Genomic DNA, 25,184 nt, shown 5'->3' with positions numbered 1-25,184 from the left:
CCACCCCCACCAGAGCTCCTGTCCCTGTCCCACAGCGCCTGCAGCCTGGCCCAGGTCAGGCCAGATGGTCAGCCTCGGGCCATAGGAAGTGGAGTTTATCCCAAGGAGACCCCAACACCCAAACAGTTTATAGACTTCAGCATGAGCCGTGTTGCTGGAAGCCAATGCCACAGTGTTTGTTTAAAAACAGACAGAAGAAAGGAGCCTGGGGGGCTCAGTATGAGGAGGCCAGGGTGTTGCTGCGTGCCATGATGGCCGGGGGTGAGTGGCAGCAGAGGCCAAGGACAAATGGCCCCCAGTCCCAGCCCCCGGTGGCCCCTCTGGCCCTGCGTCCTTCAAGCCGAGGGACGAGCTGAGGCACGGTCTCCTGACTCCAAGGAGAGAAGGGACCCGAGGACTCACCCTGGGGAGGCTGTCCCAGACCCCCATGCTCTCACCACCCCCCAGGGAGCCTAGCCCAAGGAGCTGTGTCCGGTTCAGACCCCGCCCCCCCCACACCTGTAAGCAGAGCCTGGCCGCTTCCGGCCACTTCCCTTGAGCAACCCCGCTGACCCTCCTGGGGCGCTGCCCACATGGCTGAGAGCCCAGCTGGGCCTGGCCAGCCTGGCCAGTGACCGTGACCTCATAACCCAGCAGGCCGGCAGGCACGCCGGGACCAGGCTGCCTGCCCAGGGAGCCCCAGACTGACCAGCTCAGAGGGGGTACAGTCCGGGACTGGGGTGGGCAGGGCAGGGCTGCATGGGGGGTCCTGACCACAAAGCAGCCAGCACGTCTGGGGCCCTCGTGAGCAGCAAGGCCCAAGCACGTGCTCACAGCCCACATCCAGAGGAGGGCCAGAGGCACAGTCGGTCTGGCCTCTCCTCCACACTGGGGCTCCAATCCCCCTGTGGTGGGGGTGGGGGACAGCTGGTGCCCTCCCGGCCTCCCCACTGTCCCTCAGGGAGGGCAGACTCCTCACCCTGGCATTTTCAGTCCCTCAACCAACACTTTTGGCCTCCCACCCAACCCCCCAGCCTACACCCCACTACCAGCCCAGACCCCGCTCCACTGTACCCCTCACCTGGTCTCCAGTCTCCTCCCCTCCAGGCCTGGCCTTTTGGGGCTGGGACAAAGGGCCGCCCCACCAGGGCACAAGCAGAGAACACAGCCCACAGCTGGGAGGGGACCTCTATTCCTCACCTGCCTCTGCATCTGAGGCGTGAGGGCTGAGCCCACAGGTGGCGGTTGCTGGGGAGAGGCCCTCCCCCACGGCTGGGCCACCAGGGGGCGTCTGGAGAGGGAGGGGACTCCCCCCAGAACCAGCCCTTACTCACCCTGCCCAGCTCCCTAAGACCCCCTGGGAACAGAGGAAGTGAGGCTCAGAACAGGGAGCCTGAGACAGGCAAGAGGCCCGGGGGAGACAGGAGACAGCAAAAACCCGCTGGCCCCTGGAGGACCCCCAGGCAGGCCACTGCTGGGACTCGGGACAGTGCCGCCTCGGTCTCCAGCCAGAGACCCCCTCTGAGGCTGGCATCCCACAGGCTCAGCTCCACAGCCAGTCCTCTCAGGTGTGGGGTCCTGGCCAAGGTCAGCAGGGCAGGAGTGGTGGCCTGGACATCTCCATGCCCTTCTCAGCCAGACCCTCACTCCTGGGGCCTCGGTTTCTCCATCTGCAAAGTGGGGGGAACAGAGTGCAGTGACCCCTGCCCCATCCTGGGGAAGGTCAGAGGTGATGAGAAGGAGACAGAGAGAAAGCTCCTTGAGGTCCCAGAACAGACGGACGCTACAGGGACCAGGCCCCACCAGCTGCAGCTCCACTCCCGGGGTGAGAAGGAAGAGGAGCTGCCAGCAGTCCTCCCTGACCTCCCGGGGCAGGAAGTCCTCCTGATGCCCAGGGCCAGCTGCCCTGCCCCACCCGCTTTCCTGGGGCATCCGCTTCACATCCCAGAACAAAGGCCCCTGGCAGCCGCCGCAGGGGGAGGGCCCAGCCTCACTGCCCACTCACCGACTCTGACAGAGGACCCAGCCCCACCCCAGGGGGACCTGTGCCCCAAAGGAAGGCCCAGCCCCTAAGCCAGGGAACCCCCAGGCCCCTCCCACTGGCCTCTCTCCCCCTGCACAGCCAGTGTGCTTGGAGGGTCCTGCCCGGGACACCCTCAGTCTGGCTGCAGGCCAGCTGCTCCCGTGACCAGAATGGGGGCACTTGAGGAGGTAGATCCCAGGGTCGCTGTGAGGGTGCCTCCAAAACACCTTCCCCCAGCACTCCAGCCTCCATCCTCCAGAGCTCCCATTTCCTACCCCCATGAGCCCCTCTGCCCACGAGGGACCTGGTCTCTGTTCCCAACCCCCACTGGCCGAAGGGACCCAGTAATCATGCAGTGACTCGGGGAGGAAAGGGCAATGAGCTCCTTTTCCTAAAGGGAAGGTGGTGAATGTGGGAATCACCTCTGGAATTCCACCGTGGCTCAGAAACATGCCCAGGAAAGGGTTTTCTCTCATCACAGAGTTGGACACTGGGTGCTTCCACTCCAACCCAACTTCAAAGCACACAACTGAGCATGTCCTAGGCTCCCCGGCCCCCACCCCAATCAAGGCTGGCATCCCCTTAACCAAGATGGGGGTTTCCGTAAGTCATAAAGAGGAGAAGGAAGAAGGGAGGGGTGGGGATATGGGAAGAGCAAAGGGTTGGCAGGTGGATGGATGTTAGGCGGGTGGGCTGGTAAGGTGGGTAAGTAGATGGTTGAGTGGGAGGGTGGGTGGGTAGATGGATGGGTGGGAGGGTGGCAAAAAGAGAGGATGGGGGAGAGAGAGAGGAAGAGCAGTGGGAGGGTGGGTGAGTTGATCTCCCCACAAGCAGGGCTGGAAACAGTCGCTTTCCCATTTGTGTCATTTTACATTTGGGGAAACCGAGTCTTGGTGGGCAAGACGCACACAGAGTGAAACCCTGGCCCCAGTGCAGGCCCAGTCTGCAGGGCAAATGTCCCGCCTGCCTCCGCATCTCTGTCCTACACAGACAGACACTGAGGCACAGGGGGCCACGAAGGCGGGGCGGGGGTGGTGTGGTGTTAGCACTGTCCGAGCTTCCCCTTGGCCCCACCCACTGTACCTTGGGAGGGCACTGTGCCCACCTGCTTTGGGAGGCCAGACCACTGTGTGCCCAGAGAGCACCCCTGCCCTGCCCCAGCCAGGCCAGGCATGTCCACAGAGGAGGAGGGGCGAGAAGGACCCAGCGGCTCCGCACAAGCTCCCCTGCTGACGCTGGGGCAGGGGCAGAGTCCACATCCCCCTCTCCCTCCCTGGCGCCCCCACTAGGGCAGTGCCAGAGACAGGGGCCCCCTGGGGCACCCAGGGGTGCTGAGGACCCTCTCATGCTCCCAGCGGAAAGGAAGAGAGCACAGGTGTGGTGAAGGCCCAGTGAGCTGAAGGGCAGTGGGCCTGGCGCCCCCCAGACCTGGGTCAGGCAGCACTAGCAGCTCAGGGGCCTCCTGCAGGGCCTGGGAAGGGAGCCCCTCCCAGGGCCTAAGAGCTAACCGCCCCCCCCCCCATTCCCCTGGAACTCCCAGGCCACCTACTGGGACTCAAACCCATTCCCCTCACTACCCACTGCCCACCAGGCCTCCAGGTGGGGGCAGGAGACAACCAACACTGCCCTCTAAACCCACCTGCAGGGCACGCCTCCCACCCAGCCAGGCTCCCAGGAGATGCATCCCCAACTCTCCTGGGATGCCCTCAAGGTGACAGCAGGATGGAGGCCCAGTGAGGAACAGAAACCCACCAGGTCACGCACCAGGATGGTGGCTGAGTCCCTATGACCAGAGAAGGGGTGAGCATGGGGTTGAGTAGGATCAACCCTGAGCCTGATGCCTAGGCAGGCCCAGAGCTGGCTGCTCCTGGGCTCGGCCTCATAGACCTGCCACCCCTACCCCGCTCCACCCAAGGAGGTGATGGGACTGCTGGCCCATTTCACAGGCCAGGATTCCAAGCCTAGACACCTCACAATGTCATGTAGGGAATGGGACACAGCCTGTGAGCCTGAACCAGCCCAGATCCACCAAAGGGGGAAATGCCTGACATCCTCCTGCCTGCCTGACTGGGAGTGTGGGGTGGGGGGGGGGGCACACCTAACCCTTGGGTGGCCCCGCAGCACAGGTATCCTAGGAATGTCCACTTCCGCTGGCCTGTGCATTCCTGCAGCCCCTCCCACTCCCCAGTGGGCCTGGCTCCCCGCGGAGGAATTCCTCTGAGTAAACACCAGGGCGCCTGGCCAGGGGCACAGGGCCCACAGCCTTCAGTCCCACCTCCGTGTCAGCCCCCCAGCGCCCCTCACCCTAATTCTCCATGTGACCTCTGGGAAGGCCCCCATCTGGCCTCCTGCCTTGCTGTGAACCATGAGGATGCTGAGAAAACAATGGAAGGTGCCCCCTGCCACGCCTGTGCCTGTGCTGAGCCTGCCACAAGCAGCTCATCCGTGCCCGGTCCAGCCCGGCCTCCCAGTCCACTCTAGGTGGAGACCCCGCCTTCCAGTCCATGCCTCAAGGGGAGCCCTTCGGCCAGACACAGGGTGGGGCTGCGGCAGACGGAACAGGGACTGTACCTGGCCCAGGTCCAGAGTGACGTTGACCTCGTTGTATTCCAGGCCCCGGGACAGCGGTGGGCTCTGCCACCAGCGCTCCGTGCCGTCAATGGCGTTGCTCACAGGGTGAGCCCTGTTGCTGCTGGCGGCTGTGCAGATGTCGCAGTACTGGCCCTGTGGGGGAGAGGTGGTCAGATGGCCAAGGACTGCTGTGACCTTTTGCCTCTCCAGTCACTCCCACCCCTGCCCACGGGGCCCACCCCTAGCCTGTGGAGCCTTGTCTGCCGTTCACTCTTTCACTTGGCAAACACACACTGGGTGCCAACACGGCTCGTATGAGACGATCACACCTGCCACAGAGGAAACAGGAGAGCAGGCGGGGGAGGGGTACCCAGCGCAGGTGGGGAAATCATGGTAGGTCTCCCTGAGGAGGTAGCTCTGAGTCCTACACCATAAGAGAGGGTATGCTCCAGGCAGAAGGGCTGGCTGTGCAAAGGCCCTGGGGCAGAAAGAGCAAACTAGGAGTAAACAGCAAGAAGGTTAGTGTAACTGGAGCTGAAGGGCAAAGGGCTGGCTAAGGAGCAAGTCACATGTCATTCTCCCCCACAAAACTGGCCACTGCAAGGGGCTTTAGAAGGGCTGGCACAGGATGGGGCCCAGTGGAAACCTAAAGAGGGAGGAAGGTGGGGCTACAGTCAGAAGGCCCAGGCCGAGTGTGTGCCCCTCCCCACCTCTACCAGCTCATCCCTCAAACCTCCCTGCCAGGCTCTCACCCAGAGCCATGGAGCAGGGTCTCCAGGGAGGCAGCCTGTGGGGAGGCCCCAGAGGGCAGGCACGTGGGCAGCCGGCAGACGAGGCCGGGACCTGCTGGCTCTGCCATTTCCGAGCTCTGGGACCCGGCCAGATCCCAGCAACGGCTGAGCCTCACTGCCCTGTCTGAAGAGTGGGCGTAATGCTGGCACCTGCTGCGGCCACTGCAGGATTAATGGATCCCACGCGGGGCCTGGCAGCTGCTTCTGTCACGGTCCAGCCACCTGCCGGGGCCCTGTCCTCTGGCGGGGGACACAGGGGCTCCCAGCGCCATCCCGGCCTGCTGTCCCCATGGGGTAGGAGCAGGTGCTGGAAGCCCAGGCTGGGGTAGGGGGCAGCGCTGGGCCCTGGCTGCTGGCCCAGTGGAGGCCCAACCCCCCAGCCCAGAGGAAACCAGACCTGCTGTCCCTTCGCACACAAAGGCGGCCCTCCGAGACTTGGCACTGATTGAGGCCCAGAGAGGCCGCGTCTGGGAAATGTGGCCGCTCCACCCCTCCCAGCTTCCCAGGGGGCCAGACCTCCTCGTAAGAGTTGGGAGCGTGGGAGATGCCCTGTCCCCACTCCCAGGTCTGGCAGCCAGACAGCCCCCAGCCTCCACCCACGCAAGGTGTGCCCCTGCCTCCCCTGGACACACCTGCTCACAGCTTCCACCATGTGCCCAGGACAACACCACCTAGAGGAGGAAGCTCGGACGCCAAGCCGCCAAGAAGCAGGACCCCGTGTGTTGGGTGCTTGGGGAGGCCCCTCTACCCTCTCCCTACAGCCCTCGCACCCTGATTTCTTGTCCTCCAGCTCAACTGTCACTCCTCAGCAGAGCCCCATTGCGCAGGACCACCCAAGAAGCTGACCTGACAGCCCCCCTCCACCACTCTGCTTTATTTATTCTGTCACATGAGGCTGTTGCAATTCTCCAATTCCATTTACTGCCTCCCTGGGCAGAAGGGGCAAAGGGGGGGGGTACACCTGCCTTGTTTTTATATCTATTTTATTTATTTATCTGGCTGTGCCAGGTCTTACTTGTGGCACACTGCATCTTTTTGTTGCAGCATATGGGATCTAGTTCTCTGACCAGGGGTCAAACCCAAGCTCCCTATGTTGGGAGAACAGAGTTTTAGCCACTGGACCATGAGGGAAGTCCCCCTGCCTTGCTCTTAACTGCATCTCTGAGGTCATGACCCAGAGCTGCCGCATAGAAGGGCAGGAGCAATGGAGGACACCCAGAAGAGGGGCACCATCTGTAGAAGCCGTACCACCAGCTCAGATGGAGGAACCTGGGCTCCGGGTCCCAGACTCTGAGAGCTCCCAGAGGCTGGGCTCAGAAAGGATCATGGGAAACACCGAGCACATGTATGCAAGCTATCTGGGGCCTGGTGGGGCTCTCAGAGGAGGTGGGTAGGGCGGTCTGGCTGGGGTGGTGGGCCTTTCAAAGAAGACTGCCTTGGTCAAGGGAGACAACGTAAGTGTCTGTTCAGGTCTCCCCAGAGAGTTGGGGCCACAGCAGGGCTGCGTGACATGGGCGCACAGTGGATGGAGCTGGGGGTGGAGGGGTGGGGAAACGAGGTTCACTCCGCCCCTCCGCTGCAGAGGGTCCTGCTGGGAACAGAGCGAGGAAGCAAGGAGCAGTGATAAGGACTTCCCCTCCCAGTGAGTCACTCTGCTGGCAGCTGAGCCCCCGACTTCCCCTGCAGCACTGGGGCCAGCCCAGAATTTCTCACGTGCCCACCTGAAGTCACAGGGCCAGATCCCCAAGTTACCCTCTGCCTGCCCCAGCTGCCCACAGGACTGCCTCACCCCGATGTACAGCAGGGCTCACCCCGTGCCCTGGGTGGCAAACCCCCAGCCAGCTTCTGCTCCATTTCCCCCAGGAGACCCCAGGAACTGCTGGCTTGCAACCGTGGACCACACGACCCTCCTGATCCACTCACAAAATTGGGCTCTTGGGATGGAGAGGTGGGTCTGGTCACTCAGCTCCAGACAGTGCTTACAGGCAAGGCCCTTCACCAACCCAACAAGAGGCCAGGGTGCTGAGCAGACCTCGTCCCCCAAGGGGACAGGGAAGCAGGTCCAGTGACTCGACCAAGGCTGGCCATCAGTGTTTCTGGCATGCAGGCAGCCTCCGAACAGGGGTGCCATAGCTGAGCACTGCAGACTTTTAAAGTGAAGCTTCAGCCCTAACCTGCTAGACTGAGAGCGCAGGACTCAAGTTTTGCTCAGAGCCCTTGCCTGCAACGCCACAGCCATGGCCACTTGCCAAGCGGTCACTGTGTGATGGACCGCCTCCTGGGCCCCTCAGGCAGGCCAAGCTCACAGTTTCAGGTGAAGCGGCCCTCGTGATGTACCCATTTTATAGATGAGGAGCCTGAGACTGGGATAGGGGGAAGCCACACAGCTAAGGAGAGGGCCTTGGGCCACAGGCCGCCAGCCCCTGGGCTGCTCATGTAAACACTGTGAGGAGGTAATAAGCAGCCTTCCCTCAACGGCCTAGGCAGGCAGCACAGGTTGGTAGGGGTGAGGTGGCCGGGAGCCTGCGCTGATGAGCTGTGGAATCCCAGCTGAGCATCTGGGGGCAAGGCACTTAGCCAAGCCCTCTGGGCAGCTTTGGAGCTCCCCACAAGCTCCTCCTTTTGACCTGGCTTCTCTGATGTCACCCAGAGACACTAAGGGCCCAGGGTAGGGGTCCAGGTAGCCCCGCTCACCCTAGCCAGATCCTGGTCTGCTTTGGGGCTTTACAGGCCTCAGTTTCCCCACCTGAAACGTGGGCTTGAGACCTCCCCCTCAGCTGGGCAGGGCTTTCAGAAGAGCATGAGTCCAGAAAGGTGAGTCCAGGAGCCTGAAGGAGGTGACACTCTGCTCCAGACAACACTGCCGCACCAGGGCCCCCTCTCACTTCTACCCACCCCCACAGGGGTGGGGGGGAAGGGGAGTGGGCAGGCAGGCCCTGTAAAGGGGCCCCAGCAGTACCTCCCTCATTCATCACCCCCATCAAAGCTCCTCCCCTCCCCCCGTCTCTCCTACCAGGAAGGTGGCAGCAAGTCCCTGGAGGCTGAGGCTCAGATTACAACAGCCTTGGGGCCCCCAGACTCTCCCTAAGGTAGGGCAGGGACGGGAGGATGGGCCCAGCAGGGGACGTCAGGAAACCTCCGGAGCAGGCCCTGCCCCGTCCCCAGGCAGAGAAGCGCCCCTGGCTGCAGCTCCGAGCTCTCACCCCCAGTTAAAAACCCCTCCGTCTGTCCCCCTCCCACCTCGAGGGTCCTACCGACTCCCTAGAAACCCCGGCGGGGACAGCTTCAACCCTCCAGACGGAGTTAGCACTCCCTGTGTCTGCCCCCTCCGCCCCCATCCCTGGCCCATCCCGTCGCCAGCAGGTTCCAGCCTGTCCCGGAGGAAGGCGGAGCGGTCGGCCCCCTCCCCAAGAGCGGCCGGCCACGGAGGCCAAGTCCCGCCCTCGCCGGGATCCCGGGACTCGGGGCCGCGGGGGACCAGGCACCAACCCCTCCCGTCCAGCTCGTCACCGCGGCCGAACTCAACTGGTGCCAGCCGCGCCCGGGTCGGTTGCGTGCCGCCTTCCCGGCGGGAAGCGCACTTCTCTGCGCTGAACCCGAAGGGCCGAGCTGCGGTCCCTTCCGTCCCCCGAAATGCACAACTGGGGCACTGGGAAGGGCGGCGGCGGCCGCGGTGCGTACCTGGGCTCTTCGCCGAGTCGGGCTGGAATTCCGGAGTCCGAGCCCGGCGCTCACTCAGCGCCGGCGTCCCCACACCCCCGCCCGGCCTCCGGCCCTAGCTCACCTGGATGGTCTGGTTGGGGTCCCCGCCGGCCACGGGACCCCCCACCAACTTGCAGTAGAGGTCCTCGGTGGGGCGCGGGGCGCCGCGCGCAGGGGCCTCCTCGCCGCAGGTGGCCGAGGCGGCGATGCGGGCGCCCTCCGCCAGGTTGAAGTAGGGCGGGTGCAGGCTGAAGCCACCGCCCGCCGCCCGCGCCCGCGCCGCGCCCAGCAGCGCCAGTCCGGCCAGCAGCAGCGGCGCGGGGCCCCGGGGATCGCGGGGCCGCGCACCCGGTTTCGCCATCTTCCAGCTCGCGGACTGCGGGCGAGGCGGGAGCCCGGCGGGTCTGCGGCGCCCGGCCGGGTTCGGCTCGCTCCGCCCGCGGACGTCAGGCCCCGCCCCGGCCCGCCCGGGAGCTTCGGCCCCGCGCCCCGGGGAGGGGGCGGGGGAGGCCGGGGGGAGGGGCGGCCGGCCGCCTTAACCCTTGGGACCCCGGCCCGGCCGGCCTCCTGGAAGGGGGACACCTGCTGACCTCCGGCCGGGCCGTGGGAACGCGACGCCGAGGCGGCCCCGGGGCGTGGCTCCCGGTCCCGGGCGGCCCCCTGCGCCCTCCAGCACCGCGGCGCCGGACGCACCGGCCCGCTCCTCTAGGTCCAGCGGATCCGCTCTTTGTTTCCCTAACTTCGGGCACCTCTCGGCGGCCGAGGGTCCCCGGCGGGCCCGGGTTTGGCGCCACTCCTCTCGCGTCCAGTCCGGGCCCAGCCTGTCCCCACCCGCGACCCCAGAACCGGCAGAGCGACCCGAGTGACCGCAGCCCGGGAGCCCAAACGCGGGGTCCCTGGGATTGAGATGTGAATTCCGGAGCGCAGCGCATCCTGGCCGCCTCTCGCCGGCGGGTTTTCGGTGTTTTGCGCATGGCACTGGCCCCCATTCTGCCTCATCCAGCAGGTGTGCTGGAAGGTGCGCTCTGCCGGCTGTGAATGGCGGTGGGTAGTGGCCCCGGAGGCAATCCGATCTGTAGAGGGAGAGGGAGACCCTCAACTGTGGACTCCGTGCTCCCTTGCGAGGGGCCAGGTCAGATTCTACCCCACCTGACTCCTGCCTGGGCAGGGTTTGGTTTAAAAATTCTCTAAAACGGGGAAGTGGGGCCCTCTGCAGTGAAGGGAGGATACTCAGAGCCCCGTAGGCGCCAGGAAGACTGGCTGCGAAGGAGGGCTTCTATTGAGCACCTGCTGTGTGAAGGGAGGTGCCAAGTGTGAGCCCACCCTGGTGCCTGGGGTTCCTTGCTGGGAGGCACTGTGGATCCCACTGTCTCTGTCTGCTAGTGGAACCCTCAGGCTCAGGGCAGGCGCTCAAGGACACTGAGGAAACGGGGCTGGAAGAGAGGTCGGTCGAGCTCAGGATTGTGTCCCAGCTGCTTTTGCATTTGGGTGGCTTCGGCCACTGGGTCTCCTCCCCTCCTTCAGCTCCTGGCCCACATCCGCCTCAAGGGAAGCCCTGATGGGGCTGGCGCAGCTGCTGGGCTGGCAGGGCCCCCAGTCTATGAGCCAGGCCAGCTGGGTGTCTGTCCCACGTGGGACCCCCTGGACAGTCCTGGGGAGTGGAGTAAGTGCGTGGGGTGGCAGCCAGCTGGTCCTGGCGGGTCCTGCCCCAGTAGTTGTTCCCGGAAGGTCACACCACTGGTCACATCTTTCTGGCTGTCCCTGGCCTCCTGCAAATCCTGAATCACAGGGGCTGGAGGCAGCTTCTCTGCAGAGTTGAGACAGGCAGGCGGCGGTGTGGGCTGGCTCCCGCCTCCCCTCCCTCTCCTTTCCCTTCTTCTCTCTCATCTCCCTCGGCTCTCAGGCTATTCTGTAACTCCACCTGGGCAGGGGGAGAAGAGGTGGTTCCTCCCCAGAGACTCTCTGAGTTGGAGAGGGCCTGGCCTAGATGGGGGGAGGGGCAGGTGGACAGGAAGGAATCCAGAGTCCCTGTGCCTTGACAGGCCAGCTCACCAGCTAATTTATGACCCCTTGAGAGGACAACTGCCTTTGGGCAGTAGCAGGGTTTCCAGAAGGGGGATTTGACCTGTCCTGGCCCCGCCCTCCCTACTGCCCAGAGGTGCCCCCATAACACACATCACAGCAGTGCGCTCTGGCCCTGGCATCAGCACCCCCTTAGCGCTGGTGAGCTGGCATCCTGGGGGCTGGGGCTGGGAACCCTCCACCTGGGCCGCCCCCCATGTCAGCTTCTCAACACCCATGGAGGGGCCAGGGGACAGAGGTGAGAGGCAGGAGCCCTCTGAGCCTCCCAGCGACCAGGCCACCGCTGTCCAGAGGGCACAGAGCAGACGGGAGGGAGGGGCCGCCGCCTGAGAATGCGCTGAGTCAGCCGGGCCAGCATGCGGAGGGTTAATCGTGGGCTAGCGGCTTCCGGGAGACAGCTGCCCTGAGCAACTGGTGGCCTGGGCCTGGGGGGGAGGGGGGAGGCGCATTGCCTGGTGAAGTGGGCAGAGGGCAATGTGGTGGAAGGAGCTGAGTGAGGTGCCCGCTTGGCCCCCACCCTGTGCCCGCTTAGGTGCCTCAGCTGGAGCAGGGCAGGGGAAGGAGGCCCGTCTCTGCTCACCTTCATGCCTGATGCCCAAGGCACATTTCCAGCAAGTCATTTTCAGCTGGTGCAACGAGGGTGTCCAGTCTTGCTCTGACTCCTGGGCCACCCAGCCACCTTTCCTACTTAGGGTTTGGGAAACTGAGGGTCAGTTTCCAAGGCCCAGGGGTCAGTCAGGAGCATGTGGTTAGCAAGGGAGAGAAGGAGTTGGACTGGCATTCATTTTCTCCTCCCAGATGTATTGGGCACCTTTGGGGTACAGGTCTGTAATGCAGTGCCCCCCACTCTGAAACAGGCTGCTTTAGTCTTCTGTCCTAAGTCCACAGGAGAGGGACCCCAAGTCCTGGGAGGTGGATGGTGGATGGAGGCAGCTCATGGGGAGGCATGTGGAGGCAACATGACCCCCTCTGTCCTGCTGTGCTCTGACCATGTCCCACGGGAGGACCCCACACCCAGAGTTCCCCCCACCCAGCCCCACAGTAACTGGAACCCCAGGACCTGTGGGAGGTCGGACACAGGTGGCAGCTTAAGTGGGAAAGAGGTGCTCCTGAACCCAGGTAGGGGGTCCAGCCGATCCCCCCCACACCGAGCCCTGGGATAAGACCCCTGTGGTGGGGCCTGGGCCAGGGGAGCCCACCCTCGAGACTGCACCCCCCCCACCTTGATGTCATGCCCAGGAGCCCTGCTTAGCCCCATCTGCAGGGCAGCTGTGGGGACCACAGGCCAGGCCACAAGAGCACACCTGCCATAGCCTGAGCTGAGTCCTAACCCCGACCATAACTCCCCAGGAACAGCTGCGAGGGGCACCCCTCATTACACTCAGCCGCATCATCACGTCACAGTCGGTAACAGATGACTGTGCCTGACCCTGACCGCTGTCCTGGATCCCAGCTCTCACCCGGCGCTGCTCCTCTGGGGGGGTGGGAGGGAGAAACTGCAATGCCCCGTGGGAGGAGGAAGCTGAGCTCTCTGCTCCTTGCTGGGAGTGTCTGTCTCCCTTTGGCAGGAAGAGGTTTCAGGAGAAGCTAGGCTGTGGTTTGGAATATTCGCTGCCCCAGGGCTGCCCTGATGCCTTCTGGGGAGCCCAGCTGGCCAGAACATGTACCCGGTCCATCCAGGCTGGCTGTGGGGCAGGCGGCAAGGCTGATGCTGGCGGCTGCTGGCAGCCCTGGTCCAGCCCAGGCCTGTGGGGGGAGGACGCAGACCAGCTGAGGGGAGGCCTCATTAGGAGGTTGTAAAGGGTTGTAAAGCCAGCAGGTCTGGGACTGAGAGAGCTTCCTGGCCTCTGGGCCATTGCTCAGTCCAGAGCCCTCCCCTGGCCGTGGGCTGGCACAGTCCACTGGGAGGGCAGAGGACAGGCCAGATGACCTGAATGGGCACCAGAAGGGTGCCAGGCTGGAGTCCCCTCATTCTCAACTGAGGAGTGTCTGGGGACAGGTCCCTGGATGCCCCTGATGGACTGGTGTCTCCTGCCTGTGACCCAGCCGGGCCACCTTGGGGCTCCCCCAGGCCTCCAGGGCGTGGGTTCTGGGAAACCTCCGAGGCCACCAGGCTTTGGGTTGATCCCAACGAGCAGCAGATGCTTTTGACCCCCGTGCTGGCCAGCCAAGGGCCTTCCTCTAGGAGCCTTCTGTCCCTGGAGCTCTGGATGCTCTATGCCCAGCCTACAGGCCGCAGTCTCCAGCCTGAAGGCCAGACCCTTGGGCATCCTGGTGGGCAGTTTGCACCTCAGAGGGGGTCCAGACAAGCTCACGTGTGCCCAGTGCCATGGGCTGGGCTGGCCAGCCCCCAGGCCTGGGCTCTCCACAGAAGTTCCCCAAAGCTCCTTTGTCCTACTCGTCTCACCTCCTTCCCGACTGGTGTCCTAGATGGGCAGGCCTGGCTCTGTAGAAGGCACACACGTCCAGGATGCTCAGAAATGTGGGGCTTCGTGACTCCCCATGGGCTCATCAGTGTGCTGTCCATGAACAGAAAGCCTGGATCAGGCAGGAGTCCAGAGTCCCGGGTCTGGCTTGTACATCCCCTCCTGTGGCCTCAGTGTCTCCAGCTGAGTGTAGGGGAACCCCCACCCTGCTGACACACAGGCACCAAGCTTTGTGAAGGACGCCACGAGCTGGATGAATCAGACCAGTCACCTTATGGACTGGAACCTTTATGATAACAGCTATGGGTGCCAGCTGCCTGCTGGGCTGGGGCCCTGCCATGCCTCATCCTGTCTCCCTCCTCCCAGGCCAAACTGCCTTTTGCTTATCTTAGGATAAAAGCCAGACCCCTCACTGAAGCCCCCAGGCCCCAAGGAACCTTCCAGCTATGCGCTGCCTGTCTGGGCTGTCAGGTTGAGCCTCCAGCCTTCCCTCTGCTTCTGTCTCATGGAACTTTGGCCTTATTCCCTCCACCCAGGACACAACAGAACCCCTTGTCTGCTTTCCTGGGCCTCTAGTGGGTCAGACAGATATGCACCTACCCTTTCTCAGATTCAGTTCAATCACACCTGTGTCTTGCCTGTCCATCTTGCCATATCCCCAGGCCTGGTGAAGAGGAGGTGCCTGGGGAGTACCCACCACATGAAGGACAGCCTCTTGGGTTTACCCAGTCACAGGTCCTTCCAGGCTGTGCAGGGCCCTGCAACCAGACTTGGGCCTCTGGTTCCCCAGAAGAAGCCCATTGCTGTGCTCTGGGGACCTCTTCCCAGCACGGGTCTGTGAGCTGGAGGAGAGGCAGGGCCTGTGGAGAGGAAGGAGCTGCTGGCTGAGATAGCCCCCATGTCTGCATCCTTGCCCGGTATCTTTCCCACCATGGCTCACCAGATGCCCCCCTGACCCAGCCCTGGGCTTGAGGAGCAACCCTCAGCCACAAATCTCCCACCCCAGCCCCAGGGGAGCGGCGGGCTGAGTTGGGGGGCACCCTAGGAACCCCTGAGGAGGGGGCCCGGACCTCCCTGGAGAGCCAATCATATCCAGAGGGCAAAGGAAGGGGCTGGTTCAGAAGGGAGGTCGCTCTCCAGACTCCAGGCCCAGGTGCCTCCCTCAATGGGTCACCTCCCAGCACCTTCCTAAGGTGTAAAATCGGGGGTACAGGCCTCCTGCTCTCAGATCTGTGGGGAGCAGGGGGGGTGACCCCGGAAGGCTTACATCAATCCCTATATTCCCCACACAGGACGGCAGCATCCATCGGACACCCGTGGGGCCAGCGTGTCTGCCGTGTTATTATTTACCCCATTTGACGTTTGGCTCCTAGGACTCCCCCACCCCCACGCTCACCACTTCCCTGCTCTGTACTCTGGACTGGGCAGCCCTGGGGGAAGCAGGTGAGGGGCAGGGGGTCCCCAGCACAGAAGGAGGGGGTGGCACCTAGGGCCCTGGGCTGTCCCTGCACCCCTTCCCTCTCAGGACTGACCTGCAGCAGGCCCCTCCCCCCAGGTCCCTGGGGGCCTGGCCAAGCTCCGGTTCCTGCAGGGTGAGGGCTCTGTAGCTCCTCCAGGAGGTGCCCACAGGCGGCCTTATATGGCCAGAAGGCCTTGCTGCCCAGGAGGAATCTGATCCCACGGGAAGGGCAGGGATGTGGGGCTGAGCCCCAGGCTGGGCCAAGGGGAGTGGTTTGAATGGCTCTAGTCCCCTGGCCTACAGCCCCCTAAAAGCAGCCAGATAAGCCTGACCCCCTTGCCAACTTTGGGACATCTGGTTGGAGGCCCTGTGACGAACCCTGGGGGTCTGCCACCCTGGCAAGAGCTGCAAGATTCGAGGCCAGCTGCCCCACCCCCTCCAGTACCACCCAAACTATACCAGGTACAGTCTGAGACAGCCTGGGGCCTGCAGCCCCAGGTCACTGGCCCTCAGCAAGTTGCCTCCTTCCCTGGGCAGGCCCAGCCTGGCATCAGTGCCCTTCCCAGAGTGGCACCCGGGTCCCCACGCCACATCTGGACACCTGCTGGGATTCAACCTCCCTGCCCAGCCTCCCCGCCCCCCCTCCCAGCCCATCATTCCTCCCTCCATCACCCCCACCTCTCTCTCTCCTTCTCTGGGTTTCTCACTCTGGCTACCCTCTCTCTCTGCCTCTGTCTCCCTGCCTCTGTCTGTCTGTCTCTCCTTTTCTCTGTGTCTCTTGGTGTCCTTCTTCCTCCCACCTGCTGCCCTCCATCTGCTGAGCTCCCCTACTCTGGGCAGCCCTAGCCTCTCCCCCAAAGATCAGCAGCAGCAGTGGTGACAGAGGCTCCTCCTGCCCACTGGCCTGTCTGCTACCTGGAAGCTCTGGCCATGGGCGCCTGGTGGCCCTTCTGGCAGGGCTGGGGAGTGGGCCAGCCGATGAGGACGCAGCTCCCCTGGGCCCCTGAGCTGTCACATGGCCCTGGGACACAGCAAGTCGAGGTGGAGTCCACCTTTCCAGGGGGGACCAGAGTCCACTGCCTGCACGTCGGGGCTGCGGCCAGGGGAGGCCCCAGACCATGGGCAGGGAAGGACAAGTGGTGACAGGGCCCACACTGCTCGGCGCAGCCATTCCTGGGCCAGCGGGGGAGGCAGGGGCTCTTGTCACCCTGCTCACCAGGTGAGCAGAGGGGGCAGGGCCGGCCCAGACCACCCCCTATGTCTCCCCATATGAAAGAAAGATAAGGATGGCGTGGGGGCCAGCCCCTGCCATGGGCCTGCATCTTGCCTGCAGGCTCTTGGGGAAAGCTAAGTCTCGGGCAGTGCTGTGACCCAGGAAGGGGGACTGAGACAACACATTGAGGGGTCGACAGCTGTCTGTCCATCCAGGATATGCTCTGGGCAAGGGCTGCCTGGCTGCCAGGGCCAGGGAAGGGGAGGAGGCCCGGGGCAGCACTTAGCCAGTCTGTCCTCTGCAGTCCAGATGGGCACGTGCCCTGGCCTGACAGAAACCCGTGACATCTCCTCCCAGGAGGGGCTGGCACAGCTCTTGGGAGCCCTGACTTGGATGCTGCCCAGGGGCTGCAATTCACCCACCCTGAGGCCCCTGGCTGTGACTTAACAAGGGTCCTCCTCTGCCTGTAACTTCAGGTGACTTTTAAGAGGCAGGTTGCCCTGTTGCTCCTGTCTTCAGACCCCCCACAGCCTCCAAGGTCGTTGAGCAGCCCCTCACCACCTCAGAGCCCGCAGTGTTCCAGCCTCACTGGCCTCCATACAAATGCTAAGTGCTCCCTTGCACCACAGGACCTTTGCACAAACCACACCTTCCACCAGAAATCTTCCACCCAGTTCTCGGCCCACCCTACAGACCCCAGCTCCAGGGTACATTCCCCCTTTCTTCCTCCAACAACTATGTAATATTTTATTACATTTCACCTTATTATTTTGTTATTTAGTGTCCTGAGTCCTGTGCTGAGCTGGTGCTGGGCAGTCATGGTTGGACGCTGGGACACCTGTGCCCCATTGCCTTCACATTGGCCTGGAGGCCTGGGATAGGGGCAGGCAGGTCAGAGGGGTGAGGGCCTGGCACCCAGGCCCCTGTTCCTCTCGCGCAGCCTGAGGGCCACAATGGATAGTAAAAACACCGACAGCAACAAGTGTGGGCAAGGATTTGGGGAGTCGGAGCACCCACACTGCTGGTGGGGATGCAGATGGTGTGGGTGTGGAACAGTCCTGTGCTTCCTGAAAGGTGAAACAGTGTCCCCGTAGGTCCACAGCTCCACTCCCAGGGATGGGTCCATGTGAATCTCCTCCATGAATGTTTGTGGCGGCACTTTCTGTAACAGTTGAAAGGGGGAACCAGTCCAGATGCCATCAGCGGGTGAGCAGGAGGGAGGTGGTCCAGACACTTGGGTGCCCGGCAGGTTCACACCTGCCACACCAACAAGCCTGGGAGGCAGGCTCTTTGAAGAAGCTGCTGGAACCAGGGGGCTGGCAGCTGGGGTGCACCTGGGCCACTGGCCTCTCCCAGGTGTGGATGGGGAGGCGCGGCTTAGTGGGTGCCGAAAGACGGAGATGGCGGAGGCTGAGTCACCTCTGGGTGCCGGACCACCCACAGCCACACAGCCCCCATGCTCACCAGCTGGTCCTGTGCATCCCGTGAGCATGTTAGAGGTGCAGGTTTGTGTTTAGGGCTGCAGGGAACCAAGACACTCAACCGTAAACAGCAGACTGACTCACTCTGACTGACTCACCCTGTCTTCCTTGAGCACACACGGGGCCCTTGGTCACATGCAGGTCAGCCTATGGCTCACACCTCAAGGCCTGACTGTGAAACCCCCCGAGTACTGGGGCTCCCCCAGGGCCACCAGGGCTTCAAGTGCAAGTGACACCCAACTAAGCCCATCTCCTGTCACCCCAACTTCATAAAAGGGGGGCTTGAGACCATGGAAGGGGTGGGGGGCATAGGGGAACCCGCAGTTGGACCCCCATGTGCCCGCCCAGGGCTCTGTCCTAGCGGTAGCTCAGGAGGTCCCCTCCAGGATCCCTGCGGGGCCTCTGCCGCACGGAGGGGTAGGGTGGTGGGTGGGCTCAGCTCAGGCCTCTGTTTGCCTCAAGTTTCAACATTTACAGAACATTCGTCCTGGGCTCTTCTGGGGAGGTATTTCCTACAGGAATGTAAACATTTGAGACTTGGAAGGCTCGTGCCGGGCATGGCGCTGGTGGGTCTCCTGGGAGCCCGTCTTCATCTCGGGGTGGAGGGTGGTTCTGGGTCTGTGCCTGGCCTCCCCAGTAGGTGGGAATTGAGAGTTACCCCTCCTTAGGAGCCTGGTCTCCTGTGGCCTCTATGCTCCATCCGGGGCTTGCTGTGTGACCTCAGGTCAGAGGTACGACCTCTCTGGGCCCGCAGAGCCAATGGGACCGATTCTGTTTTCTCGCCTCATCTTTGGCCCTAGCCCCTCAGCACCACGTCTCTGTGCCGCTCACCTAGTGGGGCTTTAGGGAGCAGCCCTTTCTGTGTGCTGGTGGCTTGGCAGGTGCCTGGTCTGATGGTCACAAAAGTCTGTCTTACAGACAGGAGACAGGGCATCAGAGGGTTCTGTGGACTCTGCCTGTTGCTAGCACCATGATTCTGAGGCTCTGTGCAACCCGGCCTTTTGTTCAGGAGTCAGGAGGCTGCCGGGCTCGTAAGTCCTGCCCTTATCTGCAAGGTGCTCAGTCCCTATCCTGCGGGCTTGCTCCTGGCTGGACCTATGTTCACATCTCTCTGGGACACCTGACCCCAAGCGTCCTCAGTGAGGCCTATGGCCCCAGCCTCAGAACGCCGAGTGGGGGCAGAGCCTCAAGAGGTTACCTGGGCCCCACGGGAGGCTGGTGCCAGCAGCCTTCAGGCCTCCAGCATCTCCACTGGAATGCTCGGAGCTCCCATCACCTGCCCACCCCGGGGGAGGAATGTGGCCTGGGCTACTGGGAGCCAGAAGCCCGGGAGGAGGGGTGGTGAGAGGCCTCCCTCCGCCTTCTGGAATTCCCCAGGCATGGCACCAGATCCTAGCCTGCTTCTCCCCACCCCCACCACCGAGTGAGCCCCTGGCCCTCCTCTCCACAGGCTGCTGTGACTAGGGTGACCAGTGGGAAGGGGTGGCACCTTCCAAGGGTGGTCCCTGCCTTACAATGTCCCCTCCTCAGAGAGGCCTTCCCTGACCACCTGACCTATGGCCCCTTCGGAGAAGCCATTGCCCTTCAAAGTCCTAGACCAGGCCCCACTGGTGTTCTGGGCTGGATGCCTCTCTGTGGGCCATCCTGGGCGCTGTGGGCTTTTGAGCAGCATCCCTGGTCTCCACCCAATTGTGGCCACAGCGCCCTCCCTTCCCGCAGTCAGGACAGCCAGTACTGCTGTGTATCCTGGGCAGGGTGGGGAAGGAATGTCCCCAGAGGAGACCCACTGACCCAGACCTTCCTGAGATGACAGGCTTATTGTCCTCTTCTCCAGGAGAACTGATGCTTTCAAACTGTGGTGCTGAAGAAGACCCTTGAGAGTCTCCTGAACAGCAAGATCAAACCAGTCCATCCTAAAGGAAATTAACCCCAAATATTCACTGGAAGGACAGATGCTGAAGCTGAAGCTCCAGTACTTTGGCCACCTGATGCAATGATGTGAAGAGATAACTCATTGGAAAAGACCCTCATGCTGGGAAAGATTGAAGGCAGGAGAAGGGGACGACAGAAGATGAGATAGTTGGAGAGCACCACTGACTCAATGGACAAGAGCTTGAGCAAGCTCCGGGAGACAGTGAAGGACAGGGAAGCTGAGTGCTGCAGTCCATGGGGTGGCAAAGGGTCAAACACGACTTAGTGAGTGAACAACAACCGGGCCAGGGGCTCCCTGGGCACGCTGCTGGGCCCAGGACTCACCTGGGGCCACAGGACAGCCACCTGCCCAGTCACCTGCATGAGGTCATGGTGGGTGGGGGCAGAGGCACCTCCTGGCTGGGCCCTGCTGGACATCCTGGGGCCTCAGAGGACTTGCAGAGCTGGGCAGGGAGGAGAGCTGGGGACGGGCAGAGTGAGACAAGCCTGGGCCTCACCGGGGCAGGAATTTGGGTTCCCCCTCACCCTCCACCTGCACTCTCCAGGCCCAGCAAACCTCTGCCTCTGGGCACGTTCCAGCAGCTGCTGACACACTCACTGCCTGGAGCTCAGAGGCTGGGCCCTGCAAGCAGATCGTCACCACCAGGGGCCCAAGGGAGGGACTTCCTCTCTAGTCCATTCCAGGTTCCTAGCTGGGTGTCCCCAGCGGGCAGGTGAGGGACCCCCACAGCTCTGCTTCAGAGTTAACCCTCCTTAGGGCTCAGCTTTAGGCTTGGGCATGGGGCAGTGTTGGGGGGTTCCCCTCCTCCTGTCCAAGGCCCTATTCTGGCTGCATTACATTCCACCCCCCACCCCCAGAGCCCCAAGCTGGGCCAAGCCCTGCCCTGTGCCCTGGCTCTGTAACTCTGGGGGAGCCACTTCCTCTCCCTCGGCCTCGGTTTTTCTCTCTGTACAGTGGGCTCATAATTGCACATCCTCTCGGGGTGGACATGGGGCCACCTGGGTGGGGTCAGAGGTCAGCCTGGGGATAGAACCTGGTGTCCCCCTGGCGGGCCTGGCCCAGGAGTAAAGGTGGGCCTTGCAGCCTTCTTGCTTTGAACCTGAAACTCCACCCAGTTTGGCTGGAATGTCTTGGCCTCTGGCCAGTGTGGTGAGCCTGTGGCGTGTCCATTGGGATGAGCCAGCTGGCTGCCGCGTGCATGCTTAGGGTGGAAGTGCCTCCATTCCTATCCCTTGGCTCAGCCCTTATGGCCCGGCCCCGAGGGAGGGGTGGAGTCAGAAGACGAGACATTCCTGGGTGTCTCTGGCTTCATAGTGCTCTCTGCTGGGTGTCAGTGGGGATCCAGGTGCCTAGCTTAGGCCCTCACCCCACCTCCAGAATGTCTGTACATGTAACTGGGGAAGAGGTCCGTGAAGGCCTCCTGGGAGCCAGGTCGGGAGAGGAGAGGCCCATCCAGATGCTGCCCCAATGCCAGCACAGTGTGCAGCACACCCTGCCTGCGTGGGTGAACGCAAATGTAAAAATCAGGGGGTGGGGGGGCACTTAGGGTCTGTGCTCCTTATCACCACGTGTGGGTTATATCTCAATGAAAAAGTCTAACACAGAATAGTTTGAGCAAACTCTGGGCTTCCCTGGTGGCTCAGATGATAAAGAATCCATCTGCAATGCAGGAGACCCAGGTTTGATCCCCAGATTGGGAAGATCCCCTGGATAAAGAAATGGCAAGTCACTCCAGTATTCTTGCCTGTAGAATTTCATGGACAGAGGAGCCTGGCGGGCTACAGTTCCTGGGGTTGCAAAGAGTTGGACACTCTGAGCGGCTAACACATACACACACTGGAAGATAGTAAAAGACAGGGAAGCCTGGCATGCTACAGTCCATGGACTCCCAGAGTCAGACAGGACTGAGCGACTGAACAATAAATGATAAAATGACAAAATAAAATAGAGCAGAAAGGGTGACCGGCTGGATGCTCTCAGGCTCCTGGCCCTGATGGCCTGTTAGCACTGGTGCCCAAGGCCCCACACCCCAGGTCACTGAGGTCAGACCTATGTGCAGGGGCTACACAGCTGCTGGGACCTCCCTTGAACTCACAGAGACTGGGGACACTTAGAGTCAGACGGAACCGCCTGTTTCCTTGAGACTGGAGGATGGTTTGGAGTTGTGGCTGGAGGAGGTGGCACCAGGGACTGCTGGAGTACCTCTGAGGAAGGTCTGTGTTCAGAGCTGGACCTTCTCCCAGGGAACCAGGGCAGGCAGGAGGAGCTGGTGGCTGCAGCTCCTGGCTAGGTCTGCATGGGGAGAATCCTGTCCCTTGGCCCTGACCTGTATCTCACCCTGGGTCCGCGCCCAGGCCCGGAAGGAGGGTTTCCTGGTTTCGGGGCTGGTTCCCCTCCACACACAATGCATGTCAGGCTGCCCAAGCCCCACCCAGCCCAGACACAGCTTCTCTGGGAGGAGCCCCTCAGCCCCTTGCCCGGGAAGGCTATATCCCACGCATCGGAGCCCCGCTTACCTGCCATGAGGTGGGCCCCAGGACAGTGCAGGCAAATGGGCAGTGGATGCTGGATGCAGACACCGGCCAACACCTCTGGCCACCGACACCCTCCTGGGCAGCCTGAATGAGGTCCTGTGTGAGATGCGGGTGGTGATAGTGCGGCTTCAAGTTGACCCAGGAGTCAGCTCTACAGCTGTGTAGACCCAGGGTCATGGCATAACCACCCAAATAATGATGGTGACAGTGGTGATGAGGGTGACAGCGATGCTAGTGGTGACAGTGGGGCTGCTGAGGACCCTGACTGGCGCGTCCACTCTGAGCTCCCCAGACGTGTTAACCTTTCAGGGTGGTGCTCTTACCACTGTCCCCACTTTACAGCTCGGAGGAGAGACAGCTAAGTGACTGGCCACACAGCTAAGAGGCAGGAAGACAGTGCAAGATCAGCCTGTCATCCTGATGCGACACTGCAAGGCAGGGGTGCTGGGGGCAGGAAGAGGTGTAGGTTCTGCAGGCCTGGAGGTACTCAGGGATCCTGATGGGGACCACCCTGCTCAACAGCTGCTGCTCTAAGCCCCTGGGGGCTGCCCCAGGAGGACAGTATCTACAAGTGCCAGGTCCTCCCGCCCCCAACCCCTTCATCCCACCCAGCCTCCAGCCCTTTCCCAACCTGGAGACCCCATAGGAAGCTCAGTAAACAAGTCACCCCTTGGCTGGGGCCCAGAGGTCTGAGGGAGGTGGCCAGCCCCCTACGGCCAGCAGGAAAGTGACTGATGAGCCTCTGTCCTTGAGCCCCGCCCAGCGATGCCGGCAGGGCTAGACGCAGCTCTTGGGCGCCCCATAGTGGCTGCTGGGGAGAGTACAAGCGGGGACACCTCTCAGTTCCGGACCTCCCGCAGCCTCCAGCCTGAGCAGCTGCCCTCCACCCCAGCCCTGACTTCAGATGACAGGAGCACTGCTGATGGAAGGCCCAACTGGCTCCCTTCAGGGACCACTCGCTCCTCTGTCTGTGGGACCTGGGACAGCAGGGTTTCTTCTTATTTTTAAAATTTATTTAAACAGGCAAAGCAGTTTCTTAAAGAGGGGCTCATACAGATTTCACTGTCAGAGGGTGGGGTCACAGAGCTTCCTCTTGAAGAACTTGGCCTGAGGAACTCTGGCCCCACCAGGAAGAGACAGTGTTGTCTTCTGTGTATCCATGCGTGTCTTACAGTATTTAAAATGTTTTTTTATTGTGATAAAATATATATAAATAAAACTTACTGCCTTGACCATTAAGTGTGCAGTTCAGTGGTATTAAATACACTCATAATGTTATGCAGCAATCACCACCATCCATCTCTACAACTTTCTCACCTTGTAGAATGGAGCTCTACACCCATTTGACACTAACCCCCACCCCCAGTCCCTGGCCGCTGTTATTCGACCCCTCTAGGCACCTTGTGTAACTGGAATTACACTGTACTTGTTTGTGACTGGCTTATTTTACTTAGCACAATTTCTCAAGTTTCATCCATATGCTTGTCACAATTTCCCTCCTTTTAAAAGATGAGCAACATTGCACTGTGTGCACAGACCATATCCGGCTCATCCCGTCACCCACCCATAGACACGTGGTTGCTTCCATCACAGACTATTGTGAATAATGCTGCTGTGAACACGGCTGTACGAATCTCTTCAAGACACCGCCTTCTTTTGGGTAAGTAACCTAGAGGTGGAATTGTTGGATCAGATGGCAGTTCTATTTTTAAGTTTTTGAAGAACCACTATACTGTTTTCCACAGCAGCGGTACCATTTTACCTTCCTACCAACAATGCATAGGATTTCAATTTCTCCACAGCCTCAACACTTATTTTTTTCAAATTCATTGCAGTCATTCTAACGGGTGTGAGTGGATTTTGTTACATGTGCAGGTGAAGCAAACTATGGACAAGACACAAAGATATTAAAAATCCAACTGACCCTTCTAAAGAGCTGGGAGCAAAAGCAGGGTACCAGCGCATGCCCCTTGCACTCAAAATCACCAAAGAAATGGGCAAACCACCTAAGCTCCCCTCCAGCCCAATCCCTGGACCCACTCCTACCCTCATCCCATATAATGGAGCGAACAAGGGAACCTAATACTTGTTTTCACTCCCTCCTACTGCAGCAGGAACCCTGATAAAGCCTTGCCTGAATTTCTTATCTCGTCTCATATCAATTTCTATTGACTAAAGAGGACAAGAAAGGCTTCCAAGATGATACTAGTGGTAAAGAATCCACCTGCCAATGCAGGAGATCTACGTTTGATCCCCGAGTTGGGAAGATTCCCTGGAGGAGGCAACCCACTCCAGTATTCTTGCCTGGAGAATTCCATGGATAGAGGAGCCTGGAGGGTTACAGTCCATGCAGTCGCAAAGAGTCCGAAGCAACTTAGCACACACGCATGTAGGGAGAACAAGAATCCTGGTCCACAATACAACCACAAACATAAACACGTGATGTCCGTGCATGTGCTGGGGGTCCTGGAAAGGGCACACATCTCTGCAGCTGACACCAACAGGGAATGATGACCTTCCTACAGGGCGCTGGCCTCAGTGACCTGAGGCCCAGCTGCCAGAGCCCAGTGGAAGCAACAGCAAACACACTGCCCACTCGAACACTGGTTTCCAGGTATGAGTAGCCTCAGCCCTGACCAGGCCCAGACATTAAATCCTCCCGGACCTGTACAGAAGTTGGCAGTGACTCAAATGGGGCACCTTGAGGTCAGGCCGACCGGGATCATTTGCAGTCGCCACAAGGTGAGCAGACACAGCCCTGGGAGAGCCCTCACCTGTGTGACCTCACGGAGACTTGAGTGGGGTGAAGCAAAGTGAGGTGGGAGCCCAATCTGGAGGACCGGGAAGATTTGCCGAGTAAGAGACATCGGGATCTCGGAGGCTCCACTGCTGGGCTCAGCCCTGGGCAGCTGGGGCGGTGGGGTGTACAAGCTCTGGAGTCCACCCCCGAGGGGCCCTCTCTCTCATCTGAAAGATCAAGTCTCAAGGGG

At 61.4% G+C, this 25,184-nt stretch overlaps 1 protein-coding gene across 3 annotated transcripts in view; it reads right to left on the bottom strand.

Annotated features, from left to right (window-relative positions):
- Positions 1-9,578, bottom strand: part of LAMA5 (laminin subunit alpha 5) — a 52,780-nt gene extending 43,202 nt beyond the window's left edge. Inside the window, exons 1-2 of one of the 3 annotated variants that reach the window (XM_065921659.1) lie at positions 9,149-9,578; positions 4,574-4,726 (exon numbers count right to left, since the gene is read on the bottom strand). In XM_065921659.1, the coding sequence (XP_065777731.1) occupies positions 4,574-4,726; positions 9,149-9,427 (432 nt within the window). In that variant the 5' untranslated portion in view covers positions 9,428-9,578. The remainder of the gene's footprint in view (positions 1-4,573; positions 4,727-9,148) is intronic. The other 2 variants (XM_065921658.1, XM_065921657.1) reach the window with 2 other exon arrangements.
- Between the last annotated feature and the right edge of the window lie 15,606 nt (positions 9,579-25,184).

This window comes from Muntiacus reevesi, chromosome 2 (assembly GCF_963930625.1).
Source record: "Muntiacus reevesi chromosome 2, mMunRee1.1, whole genome shotgun sequence".
Classification (NCBI taxonomy): Eukaryota; Metazoa; Chordata; class Mammalia; order Artiodactyla; family Cervidae; genus Muntiacus; species Muntiacus reevesi.
Note: the sequence above shows the minus strand (reverse complement) of the source record. Positions and strands in the feature narration are given on the sequence as shown.